Here is a 14,709-nt window from a genome sequence, read left to right as displayed (position 1 = left end):
TTTTTGTGACCCCTTCCGAAATAAGGTATAATCTTATTTTTTTTCACTAAACCACTCATGGTAACAGCTTGAGCGTTGTGTAAAATAATTCTTCCAAAAAGTAATATAATTTCAAAGCAGCGTTATGTATTTAAAAATTTATCTAGGTGATAATAATTATCTAGGTTTATGGGCCTTCTGTGAAATTATCCGCCTCGCAGTGTCATGAATGTGAGAGAGATCAATTTAAGAGCTACCAAAGTACAACTTATAGTCATTCCGTCCCGTTTTAAAGAAATTATACTTGAAGCATTGTTTAAGATTGTGATAGAAACCTTGTTCAGGTAAATTTGGTTTTCGAATAAGACAGACCCGAATTCATTTTCATCTCGGTCGTCTTGGATTTTATATTTTACTAACTGCGTCAAATGTTATCTATCACTACACTTAGGATTACGGTATGGACAGAGTTACAGAAGCTTAGTGTATGTCCCAAAATTAAAATAAATTGTATATGAACCAAAATAAAGTGATTTAACAAAATGACTTCCAAACGAAAATAAGGTTCTATATGTAGAGATAAACAAAAAAAAATTGAAAAAAAAAGCATATCAAAAAAGTATACAAATGTGCCAAAAAATTTTTGTAACTCAGATGAAACTAAGGCCTAGGGATTTTGACTTAGAACAACAACAAAAATTAAAGTGCTCTTTATTTTCTTTATTTCCACCAATTACCAATTGCACCGAATATTAATTAAATGCAAGCTTTTAAACAAATATAAAAGAAGAAACACTAAGATTATTATACTCAACATTCGATTATACACAGAAATATCAAAAAGAAAAAGACTATCCGATCCTTTTTACTATGACCAAGAATCCATCATCATCATTATAATCATCATCATCATCATCTACTATTTAAATTTGATCACAACTTAATTATTATTTTCCATCTCTACTCGGGCACTCTTGTATTACAATTACCATGGTACAATCGTATCTTACCCTCACAATGAAAATACGTATCGAATACTTCACTATAACCATGATCCTTCCACCACGTACACAGCTGTCGATTCCAAACACAATCCAGCCGATATATAAGACTCGGAAACTCATATCCAAGCAACGTATAAAAGTCTTGATCTCCCAAATGACCTTTAAACGAATATTTATTAGCCATCTTACGTACATTCACCTCCTTCAAATTCTCCTGATAAAGTTGAGATAATCTAATCTTCCTCAAATGCAGCATCACAACACCAGAATTCAATCCTGGATAACCATGTTTGATATGCTTGTTGTGTTTATGTTTATTGCCTCCGGATAGACTTGGTGCTCCCAATGCCGCCGAACTCGGATAATACGAGCTACCAAAATTCGTATTTGGATAATTGGCACGATAGCGATAGAGGATATGTCGATAAACTGGCGTCAATTCTGGTGACAATCCAAACAGATTCTCTGGAGAGAAACGCTCGAATTCATCGAATAGTAGACGCACATCCGCTCGGAAGACCACATCACAATCAATCAATATCGCTCGCTCTATATGCGGCTCAGCTAATCGATGTAAGCCAAGCGATAGATAGAATAAAGCATCGCTGTAATATGAACTCGGATTCGAGCTAAAAAACGGCATCATTGCTTGAACAATATCGGTAATTCGCTCTGCACACTCATGTACATCATAAAGCGTGTAATACATCGACTTTTTATAGTGTCGAAGTTGTTGCTTCAAGATCTCCTCGGCAGATGATTCGCTTTTCGAATCTGTGATAATGTGGAGATGTAATTTAATAGTGGCGAATTTGAGCAGCGAGCGAGCAAAAAGTTCGAACTTTTGCTGCAGCTGATAATTCTCTTTCGTGTAAATCACAAATATGTGATGTTCGAGCATCAAAGAAGCAGCCGCTCCATGCTGATGCGGATGATGATAGAGCGAGGTTTCGTTTTGGCGCCAACTAATGTATTTAACTCGATTTGAATTTGAATACGAGTTACTATTATTACTGCGATGTTGGATAAGAGGTTGAGCAGCTGCCGGACCACCACCACCGGCAGCCACTTGACTAATGTCATTATATTTGCCATCATTTGACTTATTGTCAACGGAGGCGGCGTTGTTGTTACCTTGGAAGAGAGCAAACAAAGATTTGCGACTAAAGAATTCAGAATTAGCATAGAATATGACGAGAAAACCACTTGCTATTATTAATAGCAGCAGAATCTTGTTCATTTTCGAGAGTTTGCTAAATCTTAACGATTTCCGACGACGTCGGCATGTCACGATTGTGAGAATCTTTTTGGAATTGTCGCTGGTGTGGACAATCTTTACAGCTACTTTGTTGGCTGTCGCGGTGGCGGTGTGGATTGTCGTTGTTGAAATTAACGGGGCCACCAAAAGTGGAGGCCGCCGAGGAGGGTGATTCTGGTTGGGGTGGTCTTAATGAGATTAATTAGGTTTTTTTGTGTTTGTTTTTTTTTATTGATTTTAATGTTGGAATTGCCACAGGAGGTTTTGGTGCATTTTTTGTTGAATGATTTTTTCGGAGTGTTTTGGATTTTTGCAATTTAATTTCTAAATAGCTTTTGTATCTTCCCAACCAAGGACGTTAAAAAGGAATTTTAATAAAAATTTTAATATTTTACCCAGTTTTTTTCGTTTTTTTTTTTTTCTTGACTTGTCACTTGTTATCTTGGTAGTAAAAATCTGGCACTCAGTTGGAAAAGTTTTATAAATTGGGTCTTTGAGTGGGTTTTTGGATTATTTTTGGATAGTTTTGTTGGTAGTAGGTTTAATGGTGATTAATAATGTAGGAAAATACATTGTTTTCTATCAATTTTTTTGCAGAAAATTGTTAAGTTTTGTTAAAATATGTTTTTGTAGTAGTGGACTATTTTTCTTTTTTTTTTTTTTTTGAGAATGTTGACATTCATGAAAATGTCAAGTGTCAAAATTGTTTTTTTTTTTTTTTTGCTTTTTGTTTGGTGTTGATTAGACTGGTGGAGAATAGAAAAAGTATAAAAGCTTAAGGTGTGTGAGCACTGGATATTTAAAGGCTATAACAAATCAATGCGATAATTTTTGTCAAGACCAGCGTTTTTAATAGGGGTAAATTTGCATGCAACCTGGAATACTTCATTGTATATATATTTCTATAGTACTATCATGAAGTCGAATTTAGTATTAGCTCCAGTCACCACTGTTTTGAGGTGGCGCTCAGTGTATTTATTTCATACAAATTCTGCTTTTTTAAGTTACCACCAGAGTTCCTGAGATCGTTTTACTCCATGATAGTACTATGGAAATATATATACAATGGAATACTTTACCTAATCGCAAAATGGAAAAGTTTACCAAAAACACGTTTCATCCAAACTAACAATTTTGCTTCTGTAAAGATTGATACATGCTTCTTTTGCTTCTATAAAGCTTTATAGAAGCACAATTGTTAGTTGGGATGAACGCCCCTAAAATCAAAATGCGGTTGATGATGATTTAGTTGAAAAAAAAGTATTAAATATCTTTGTTTTCTATTTTTATATTGTTTGTAAATATATTCTCAACTCTTGCAGTCATTTTAGTTTATTTTATCATTAAAAATTAAAATTTTGACAGCTTCTGTAGATTGAAATCTCACAGTTACTACTTTGTATACAGCTTGTATTGAGCTTGCTTCAGAATTGAATTGCTTATAGAAGTTCGAACTTGTGTAACAACTACTTTTAATAAGTTGTTTAAATACTTTATAAAAAACTTAACAGAAGAAAGCTGTTTTTCGGATAAGTTTGTTTAATGAATTTATAGAAGCTTTACAGAAAATACCAAGTAATACTGTTTACCGAATCTGAAATGTTAGTTTTGATGAACCCCTAAAATCTATGCTGGCATTCTTTTTTTGTCATCAGTCGTCGTTAATGTGGGACAGCCTTAAGGAAAGATCACACCTTAAAGGCTTGGCCACACCGGAGGGTATGCGGTAGAGGTACGGGTAGCGGTAGCGGTAACGATATTTGTATGAACAAAATTCCACATCTGAACGTTGATATGTCAGTTTGGAATTTTTTTTCATACAAGTACCGTTACCTCTACCCGTACCGCTACCGCATACCCTCCGGTGTGGCCAAGCCTTTACTCGTACCGCTACCACATACCCTTTCGGTGTGGTCAAGCCTTTAAGGCTTGGCCACAAAGGAGGGTATGCGGTAGCGGTACGGGTAGCGGTAACGATATTTGTATGAAAAAAATTCAACATCTGAACGTTGATATGTCAGTTTGGAATTTTTTTCATACAAGTACCGTTACCTCTACCCGTACCGCTACCGCATACCCTCCGGTGTGGCCAAGCCTTTAACAATTTTTAATACTTTCCCACATTTCTTTTTTTAATTAATTATTTTATGACCAATGATGCATATGATTACAAAATAAAATGATCTAAATCAATATGGATACAGATTTTTATATTCATCTCTTTTTCTATCATGTTTGTTTACTATCTAATTCATGCTCCATTTCTTATTTTTCTCCCTATCGACGAACAGAAGCCATCTACTTAGGAACTAATTTTAATTGTTTTAATTGTTGTTTTTGTTTTACATGTAAACTTGATCCTGTTGCAGATCCAAATAAATAAGGGGTATTCATGCAACGTTGTAAACTCTTGGTAAACCTGGAAAAATGGTAAATTAGACAAACAGGTCTACCCCATATAAAAAGTTCACACATTCAGCACGGTACCAGTCTTATACTATGTTTCCACCTACGCTAAATCCGAGATTTAGCTAAGTAGATTTAGAATAAATCTCGAGATTTATTTTAAATCTACTTTGCTAAAACCTAGATTTGGGTTCAGCTACCCTAAATCTAAGGTTTTCACCTACTTTCAATCCGAGATTTAGAATAAAACTCGAGATTTGTGCTAAATCTACTTAGCTAAATCTCGGATTTAGCGTAGGTGGAAACGTAGTATAATACTATGTTTCCACCTACGTTAAATCTGAGATTTAGCTTAGTAGATTTAGAATAAATCTCGAGATTTATTTTTAATCTACTTCGCTTAATCTCAGATTTGGGTTCAACTACCCTAAATCTAAGATTTTCACCTACTTTCAATCCGAGATTTAGAATAAAACTCGAGATTTGTGCTTAATCTACTTAGCTAAATCTCGGATTTAGGGTAGGTGGAAACGTAGTATTAAAGGTAATTGTATGAATAAAATACCACATCTGAAAGTTGATGTGTCAGTTTGGAATTTTTTCTTTCATACAAATACCCGTACCGCTACCACATATACCCTTCGGTGTTGCCAACCCTTTAACCGTTTCATAAATAAAACACTGCTATTATTTGGGCTGCAGTGAAAAATAAATTTTCAATGGCAAATGAAACGAATTTTGACAAAAAATGAAACTAATTTTGACAAAACTAATGACCTTAAATTTACAGAAAGAGAAATTAGGGGTATTCACGATCCGGTGTAACAAAAAAGTGTAAAGGCTTAACTACATACACCACTTTTTGAAAAAGTACAAAAGTGAAAATATTTTTTTTCTGGCTAACACAATTGTTTTGTGAAAAAGAGTATGGAAATTGTTGATTAGATAAAAAAATAAGCTTTCTGCATCATTTGTTTTAATTTTTCAGGCCAAAAAACTATACAAAAATGCTTTTGAAAATTTTCACTTTTGTACTTTTTCACTTTTGGAGCCAATGTAGTTAAGCCTTAAAAATGCAAAATTTTGTTTTCTACTACTACAACTACAATAGACAAATTTTGCACCATTGTATTTTATTTTTGCAATAGGGTTGGGGTATAGCAAAAGTGTAAAGGCTTGGCCACACCGGAGGGTATGCGGTAGCGGTACGGGTAGCGGTAACGATATTTGTATGAAAAAAATTCCACATCTGAACGTTGATATGTCAGTTTGAAATTTTTTTCATACAAGTACCGTTACCTCTACCCGTACCGCTACCGCATACCCTCCGGTGTGGCCAAGCCTTAAAAGTGTAAAAAAAATTGTAGTCTGTATATTTGGTTGTTCTATTTTAAGAAAATGTTACACTTTTGCACCTTTACAACGATACAAGACCATTTGCATCGAATCGTGAATACCCCTATTATTTTTTTCTCTCATAAGATCTTCTTTTCACATAAACCACACATTTTTTTCGTAGCAATCACGATTTGGGTTGAAAATGTTCACATTTGATTGTTTTGGGGTGTATCCACACGGACAAACTATCAAATTTAGTAATGTGAACTTCCCCTTGAAACCTGTTTCAAAAATATGTTTCCACCTTTATCTAATCTACATTCCACATTACACTTTCCAGTTTGACACAACAAATTCCATTTCCCGCGTCAGTTGAAGGAAATTTGAAAATTTTTGTAAATTTTCTCACCCGTCGTCGTCGGTTCGGTGGGTACTCTCTCGTTGTTCCAAGCATTTTGAATGTCCCTTTTTTTTAATTTATAATTTTTATTTAAGTTATTTCTATTATTTGCAATCAAAAATTAGTTATTTAAATAATTTTCGTATACAAATAAATCATTTGTGTATTGTTTCCAAAATACAATATTGTTTTTTGTTTAACAAAAAAAGAAAATAAAACCCAACAAACAAAATGGAAGAATTGAAATCAAATTTACTACAAACAATAAATCGCGCAAAAAAATGCGAAACCGACTGGGAAAATGAAATAAAAGTAAAAAAAAAACAGAAAATATTTAAATTGTTTAAAAAAAAATGATTTTTATTTTATTATTTATGAAAAATAGTTGATACAAATGAAAATGCAAGAAGTATTGTTTGGGCCGACAGATGCAACAGCAAACATCTCGCAAAGTCTGACTTCGGCATCAGCACCATCAATTGCCGCATCTCCACAACAAATGAAGAAGCGCCCTAAACGCTTATCAGCTGTCGTTGATAAAGATGGTATACCAAAAATTCATTATTTTACATTTTGTTTGCATTTTTTTAAATTCTTGTTTTATGATAAAAAATAACAGAAGATAGTGATGATTCCCAAAGGCTATCATTAAAGAGTCTTGCATCTGAAATTGAAGCTGTTGTCAATGAGACAATTCCTTCAGAAACAATTCAAAAAACCTCAAAAGCAAATGTTCAACCTGAGCCAGAACCGGAACACATTTTTGCACGTCCACAGCGAGCTGCCAAGTTGAAAGTTGATAATTTCGTAAGTAATTCTTTTCGGCCCTATTTCATAAAATACAAGACTAATAATTATTTGTGAATTTACTTGTAACTTGTAAATTATCAGCAAATTTATGTTTCATTAAGAATTCGAATAGACTAAAAATAATAGCCCTGTTCCTTTGGGAGGTGGCAAAGTACTACTTGTAGCTTACAAGCGATTTTCAATAGAACGCACTTTCAAAAAATTCAATACAAATCGTATTTACTCGGGAAGAAGAGCATGAGTCGATTGGAGGTAGACTACCACCTCCAATGGAACATTGCTAATAACTACAAGTAACGTAGACTATAGACTTGTAACTACAAGCAAATTTACAAGTGTGGCGAATGTTACTGTTTAATAAAAGTATTTGTGCAAATATTTATTAGTGATAGACTAATAAAGCCAATTTATTACAAGAGTAGAAAGACTAAAAAAAAATATGGAGTCTTATTTTGTGTGCGCTTTATGGATAAGGTTATATCACTAAAATGATGAAGCATTATAATCAAGAATCCTCACCAACTTTTGGGTGTTAGTGATAGAAAAAAATGTATTAATTTTGTTGAGATTTAATGGAGGACATTGCAGTCTTGGTTAATCTAGTTTTAAAGGATATAAGTGAATCAACTTGAACTTAACTTTTTGATATACTAGGAAAAATTCATCTTGGTGCCAGTCATTTTTAATTTATATATTTCCCCAAAATTAGACAACAAAAAAAAATTGAATCTCAATTACTTAAAAATAATGCGTTGTTATTGTACTAGAATTTCCATATGCCCTTTAAGACTTGGTCATCTCAAACATACAATTTAACCCTTTATATGTCAAGAACTTGTATTTTAAAATTAATAACATGTAAGAATTTGCCTTTAATAATTATAAAACACGTCCTTTATTTCGACATTAAGAAATCAAAATAAAAAGTGTAAAATGTTGTTTTCTAGTACAAAAATGCTAAATTTCAAACAACAAATAATTAACGGGAATACTATTATTCACTAGTTTAAAAATACATCTCATTTAAAGAAATTTAACGGCCATATTATTCACTAGTTTAAAAAATACATCTTGATGTAAACAATGTCAAATGTCAAAAATAAATCCAATTCCATAATATTCACTACTTAAATTAAATTTTTTAAATCAAATCTCGTTAAATCCAAACAAATTTAAACTGCTCTCTGCAGGTCTGTTTAACTTTATAAATCCAGATGTAAAATTAATTTTCACAGTGTTCAGTTGTTTTTTTCACGTATTTTGTGAAGGAAAAATAAAGATAAAATGCAAATTATACAAAATTTATTGAATAAACATATAATTTTTTTAAGTGAATAATATGACCAAAAAATTAAATCCTTGGATTTATGAAATTCAGATTTAATGGATTGGATTTAAAATTAACTTAAATCCAAACTAAATCCAGAGTGAATAATATGGCCGTAAATGTCAAAATTAAATCCAAATCCATAATAATCACCACTTAAATCCAATCTTAAATCCAATTTTTAAATCCAATGTCGTTCAATCGAAATAAATTTAAACTGCTCTCTGAAGGTCTGTTTAACCTTATAAATCCAGATGTTAAATTCATTTTTACAGTGTTCATTTTGAAAAGGAAAAATAGATATAAATGCAAAACTTTCAAAATAAACTGTCAATAAAATACTTTAAACGCAATTAATATAAAAGGTTAAAGATCTTTCCAAAAATACCAATACCTAATTTTATAAATGCAATGAATTAACGAGTTAATAGCCTTAATTTCGATAGCCTCATTAGTTTTTGAGTTACGTTGCACGACGCGGAAAAAAATGCGCTTACATTTTTTGTTACCTACTCAATTGGATTTGGAGTGCATGGGTTTGAAGACTACATAGGAAAAAATGATGCTTTATATAACGCTTAAAACAAAAAGATCCGTTGGGATTTCCCCACTTAACGCGGAAAAACAATGAAGATTAAATTCAGTTATTAAGCTTTTTTGATGAAAGTTGCAATAAAACTATTTTTTTGACAAAAATATTTTTTTAGATAATGGTATTGCCAAATAATATTTAGTGTATCAATATTTTAATTCAAAAGAATTTTGTATCATTTCGCTATTCTAAAACTAACAAAACAACACTGATTCAACTCAGTTTCAATTGTTTGTATCTTTTTTTTTTCAAGCAACATAGACTTTTCTATAGCCTACTATTTAAACTAAATGTTAAGACCATAATATAGCAAAACCAATCATTAAAAATCAAGCTAATAGCTAAAAGCCAATAATGTTTATTATATTTCACAAATATTCATCATAATATGTATTTCATCTCTAGCTGCTGCTGCAGAATGTTCGAATATTTGTTGATTATTTGTTTACTTGTAGTTTTTTAGAAGCAAAATAATTTGATTTCGCCGGACTACAAATAAATGAAAATTTTTATGAAACAGAAAACTAAAACTCCATACTTTATTTGTGCTTAGAACTACAAGTCTACAAGTACAACACTAATAGTTTTATGAAATAGGCCCCTCGAATTGAGTAGTTTATCAATATTAATTGTATTATCTTTTGCAGAAAGAACCATCGTGTAATGCCAAGTTGAGACGTCCAGATAATCCAAATGAGACGGCTAAAAAAATTAAAAAAGAAAATGAAACTCGTCCTTCACAAATTGTTCCAAAGAAGTCATCAAGATCGAATAAATCTCAAACAGATGCCATGGAAACTTCAAATGTTTCAGTTTCAAGTGTTAAAAAGGTATAACGAGTCGTTTAGTTTGATCTCCCAGAGCACTCAAATTTAATAAACAATGATTTAACTTTTTAATTAAATATTTAGGTAGTAGATGAATCTCTAGTTGTTGTTGCTGACAAAGAAGCACCAATTGTTGATATTTTGTCTGAAGAAGAAGATGCTTCTTCAACATCCAGTGTGGTCTCCAAAAAGAGTAAGTAAATTTTTTATTATTGCTACTTTTCTTTTTAATTAAGTTTTTTTTTTTTTTCAATTTGACTTGATAGTTTGATTATGCAGGCTTGCCCTAATTTCATCTATTTAATCTATTTAAAAGAAACAAGGGCTTTTTTTTCAACTCACATTTGTTGGTAGGGTTCCATTTAACTAAACAGATTTTTAGAAAAAAAAGAGTTGTATGAAGATGATTTGTTTTCGTTTATTCGTAGTAAGAATAAGAATTACTATTTTTTTGCGAGAAAATTTGTCAGTCAAAAATTTTCCTCAATATAAAAGTCCAGCTAAAATGTATTCTAGAATTTCAGTCGAGTTGAAGTCAGCTCCTGCTAAAAAGCACTTTGTTTCCAACTGTACCTACATTTTCTGCAAGAATTTAAGGCATGAAAAAAAGTGAAGAAAATTAGACACAAAAAAAAGTTAGCTTTAAACCAGATCTGAGTACTAGACCTTAGTTAGAGTGGCGCTCACAGTCCCCGACTCTTAACTAACAAGCCTCTTTAAATAAATAAAAAAAAAATAAACAACTAAAAGTGTATTCAATAAGTTTTTATTAAAAACACCAGCAAAAATATCTTTCGTCGTTCTAAACAAAAAATCCGCTAAGGAAAAAGTGTCGTAAATCCATGGGAAGGTAAAACGATATGGTCGAAAGAGAAAACTTCTCTTCTTCTCCATTATCGACGATTGTCATGATCTCGGATGGGGTCGGAACTCTCCCACTCTACTGCTTCACACTACAGCTCCGCATGTGGGGTTCGGTCGAAAGCGAAAACAATAATACAAAATTTCAAATTCGCCTCCTAAATCGACTTCGTATTCCGTGATTAGGCCATTCTTAGTTTTGTACCGAAATGTTCAAATTCCTGCCTGAATTGAAATCATTAAAAACTTAGCTTATTTTCAACCGATTTTCATACAAAAAATATCCCGTTTGATTTGGAAAATATAATATTTTTTTTTTTAGAATCCAAAAAAGATCAGTCAAAGACAGCAGTTATCAAAATCAAAAAGGAAAAACTTAGTTTTACTTCTGGTGTTGAAGAAAATGAACAAACACCACCGAATGTTGCTCCCGTTGTCACAGAACCACCAGTTGAAGTTTCAGTTGCTATTCTTAAAAACGAAGCAACTGCATTCACTGAAGAAACTCTTCAAACAACTACAACAAATTCTGATACTACATCAACTGATGCAAATAGCGCCAATGGCAAACGCACTCGAAAGAAGAAGGCTTTCAATCATCGCCCAATCAAAGAAGAACGTGTTAGCCTGCAATCAGAAGAAAACATTCCAACACCAGTTTCAACACGCACTCGTAGCGGTAGTGCGGCCGCTCGACCGCGTCCAGCTTCTGTTTATGAAGATGCTGTTGATAAAATGCCACAAGAGCCAGAAAAAGTCGACACTACACCGAAGCAATCCTTATCAAAAACTGCCACACCTACACCGGCAGTTGTTGCCAATGAAACAATTGCCACTAACAATGCCACAATGGTTACTGCATGTGGTGATGCAACATTTGTAACCAATCAAGTAAATAATACATTCGCTATGCCAGCGCAAGCTACATTCAATTTGGGCAATAATCCCAATGCAACTGTAACAATCACAAATGATCCCAATAAGAATCCATTGGCAAATGTTGGAGATGCCACATTCGATGTTAGAACACCGCCACAAAATGATAGCATTATGACTGAAGATGATTCCTTTGAAAAGCCACTTATGCCACCGACTAAAATCCAACCACCACCGCCACCACCACAATCGGCAAAGGTCTTGAAAGCCAAATCAAAGGGCAATGAATTGTTTAAGTATGTCAAAGAAATATATCATTGTTTCAAGTGAAGTTAATTGAATATTTTTTTTGTATTTTCAGTCCATGTGTACAAAGTCCAGTTAAAAAGAAGGTTGAAGCATTCGAAAACCATGCACAAAAAGCTACAACTGATGTAAGTTTAAAGACTAGAGCACGAAAGGCTAAGGAGAATTCGGAACCAGAGTTGCCAGTGAGTATGGAATAATAATGAAAATGATTTCCTCTTTAAAATTGTAGATTCTTTGAATTAAATAAATTAAATTTTTTTAACAGAGCATAAGAGATCTCAAATCGATGACGAATACAACTCCAGTTATTGGAAAGCCACACGCGCCTCTTCTTGGAAGATTCCTTACGCCAACACAACAATCCAATGTAACACCCAACGCTTCCAATGCAAAAAAATTACCCAACAGTGCGTCAAAAGCAATGCCATTCCCTTTATCCAAACAGACTTCAGCATCAAACTTAAAGTCGACAAGCTCAACTTCATCGCAATCTTTGTCACGGGAAAACAGCGAAGACGATTTGAAAAAGGGATTCAATAAACTACAGGTAAGTTGTTGAATGTTTTCTTAGAATCCATCAAACCTACAAAATATCTCCTTTATTTAAAAAAAAAAAAAGAAATTGGCAGATGAACGTAAAAAGAAACGCGAACTTAAGCATCAACAAGCTGCTCAACTACGTGAGGCAAAAGAAAAAGAACGAGCTGAACGTCTGAAAAAGCTTGTCAAAGAACGCGAAGAGAAGAACCGCAAAAAAGCTCTCGAAATGGAACAAAAGAAACGTGAACTCGAAGAAATCAATCGCAATTTGAAACTTCAAGAGGAACGAGAACAAAAGCAGAGATTAGCAACAGCTGCTGCAGCAACTAAATCGAAACCAGATCAAGTAGAAATTGCACGACAAGAACGAGAGCTGTTGGAACAGATGAGGAAAATGCCCCCACCACCAAAACAAGTCACCAAATACAACTTTAACATGCTGCACAGTGATGATTCAACAGATGAAGAAGGCAAGGCATCATACAAAAGACCCAAACCACCACAATGGAGCAAGAGTTCAGTTCGTGCCGATTGTATTACATGTCAGGCATATTTGTCATCGGATATTATCGATAGTTTCTTTTCGGTGCAACCGATGACACCCGACTTGAAGGCTATATTCCCCAATATCGATGCACGTTATTTGAAACGCAATTCCAGTGCCATCTGGCGAACGCCGCCACGTTACTCGGAAATGCCCAAGTACTAAACAAAAATAAATAAATATAATATATACTTTATTTCAATTTTTCATTTATTATAAATTTATTAAGTTTATTATTTTAATTATATCATTTATGTAATATTGATGAATGCTTTGTCTCTAAGTGCGCCGTTGTTTTTTTTTGTATTTTAATTAATATTGGTTCTTTTTTTCGATATATTTCTGTTATAAATTCAATAGAAATTAGAAAAAAAAAATTATGAAAAAATTAAAAAAAAAATAAAAATTAAGAGAAACTGTTTGTTTCGGAAACAAAATTTTTAGAGTTTTTTATTTAAACATGGGTTATGGGTTCTTGGTTGAAAACCTCTATTGATTATGACAATAGCCGTGTTTTATTCGTATACATTTGTGACCCTATAAACAATAAACGATTTTGCTGGTGTTAAGAGCAAAAAATGTTTACTCACTAAATTACTGAGTACCACCAAAACACGGCAAATAGCAAATGTATCTAGATTTTGATCAGCGATGTTTGGTGATTCGGATACCCATCAAAATAAAAATTTATGATGAAGTTTGTAATATATCATTTGAGCAATTGTTAAGCAATTGTTTTTCAAGATTTCCCTAAAACGTTAACGCAATTCCGATTAGATATGATTTTATTTCAACGATACTCGATAGTACGACTGCCATTTGCCTATCGTTTGACTTTACTTTTCGTTAAGGTAACATTGTTGCGTCTGCCGTTAGAATGCATTTGAGATTCAAACAAATATTTTTTTCGGTTTAGTTTGTCCAAACGACTTTCTCGTTTTACATAACTGCTTTTTGTCGTAATTGTCGTTTACTTCATTATCGTTTACTTGCTCGTTTCGTATTACGTAATGGACCACCACAAAATCCGATCGTAGTGACGATTTGTATGAAATTTTCTATTACGAACGGATTTCGTGATTTTTTTTTGGGAATCGTAGCAAATTTCCGATACAAAAAGAATTCGTGATAAAGCCCATTTTTGTTTCTAAATTACCACAAGATCAACAAATTGTTTGTAAGATTTATAGTTTTCATTAAAAAGATCAAAAGAGCTTGAAAAATCTATAAAATCAGTACCTGAAAAAAAGTATTTGCAATTTGTTTCATTAAAAAGTCCTAATTTTTCAACACACTTTTCTATTTGGGGCCATAAGACACCATTTATAAATTGTTGGCTATTTTCTCTTCTGTAATACTACATACTACACTTTTCAAGTATTTTTTTTATCTTTTTCCACTTTTCCACAATTTATCCTTAGGTATTGCCTTGAGAAATTTCCACTTCTATAAAATATTAACTTTGATTATTTTTTCAAATCTTTCTCTTCTACTTTTCTAAGTTTTGGTTGTTAATTCAGTTAAACCCACTTAAGTAAAACGAAAAAAAAGTCAAGCAAACCTGCTTCGGTATATCGCACGGCTAAAGACGACTAGGATTCTTTTATGGGAATTTGTCACGTTCACACGAGTCGACTT

General features: G+C 32.8%; 3 protein-coding genes across 3 annotated transcripts; 2 read left to right on the top strand and 1 right to left on the bottom strand.

Annotated features, from left to right (window-relative positions):
* Positions 1-69: 69 nt before the first annotated feature.
* Positions 70-2,895, bottom strand: LOC129906443 (xyloside xylosyltransferase 1). Its single transcript, XM_055982225.1, has one exon. It carries the CDS (start codon positions 2,221-2,223, stop codon positions 940-942), a length of 1,284 nt encoding a protein of 427 aa, XP_055838200.1. The 5' UTR covers positions 2,224-2,895; the 3' UTR covers positions 70-939.
* A 3,485-nt stretch (positions 2,896-6,380) lies between these two features.
* Positions 6,381-11,485, top strand: LOC129911597 (uncharacterized). The gene is made up of 7 exons (XM_055989441.1): positions 6,381-6,697; positions 6,771-6,930; positions 7,005-7,192; positions 9,762-9,944; positions 10,026-10,134; positions 11,125-11,423; positions 11,480-11,485. The coding sequence occupies exons 1-7, from the start codon at positions 6,617-6,619 to the stop codon at positions 11,483-11,485; spliced, it is 1,026 nt and encodes a 341-aa protein (XP_055845416.1). The 5' UTR covers positions 6,381-6,616.
* On the top strand, positions 11,128-13,407 carry LOC129921068 (calponin homology domain-containing protein DDB_G0272472-like). The gene is made up of 4 exons (XM_056002714.1): positions 11,128-11,974; positions 12,040-12,169; positions 12,253-12,534; positions 12,607-13,407. Exons 1-4 carry the CDS (start codon positions 11,538-11,540, stop codon positions 13,234-13,236), a joined length of 1,479 nt encoding a protein of 492 aa, XP_055858689.1. The 5' UTR covers positions 11,128-11,537; the 3' UTR covers positions 13,237-13,407.
* The last annotated feature ends 1,302 nt before the right edge of the window (positions 13,408-14,709 follow it).

The sequence above is a fragment of the Episyrphus balteatus genome, chromosome 1 (assembly GCF_945859705.1).
Source record: "Episyrphus balteatus chromosome 1, idEpiBalt1.1, whole genome shotgun sequence".
Lineage (NCBI taxonomy): Eukaryota > Metazoa > Arthropoda > Insecta > Diptera > Syrphidae > Episyrphus > Episyrphus balteatus.
The sequence above is the reverse complement of the archived record's forward strand: the minus strand, read 5'-3'. Positions and strand labels throughout refer to the sequence as shown.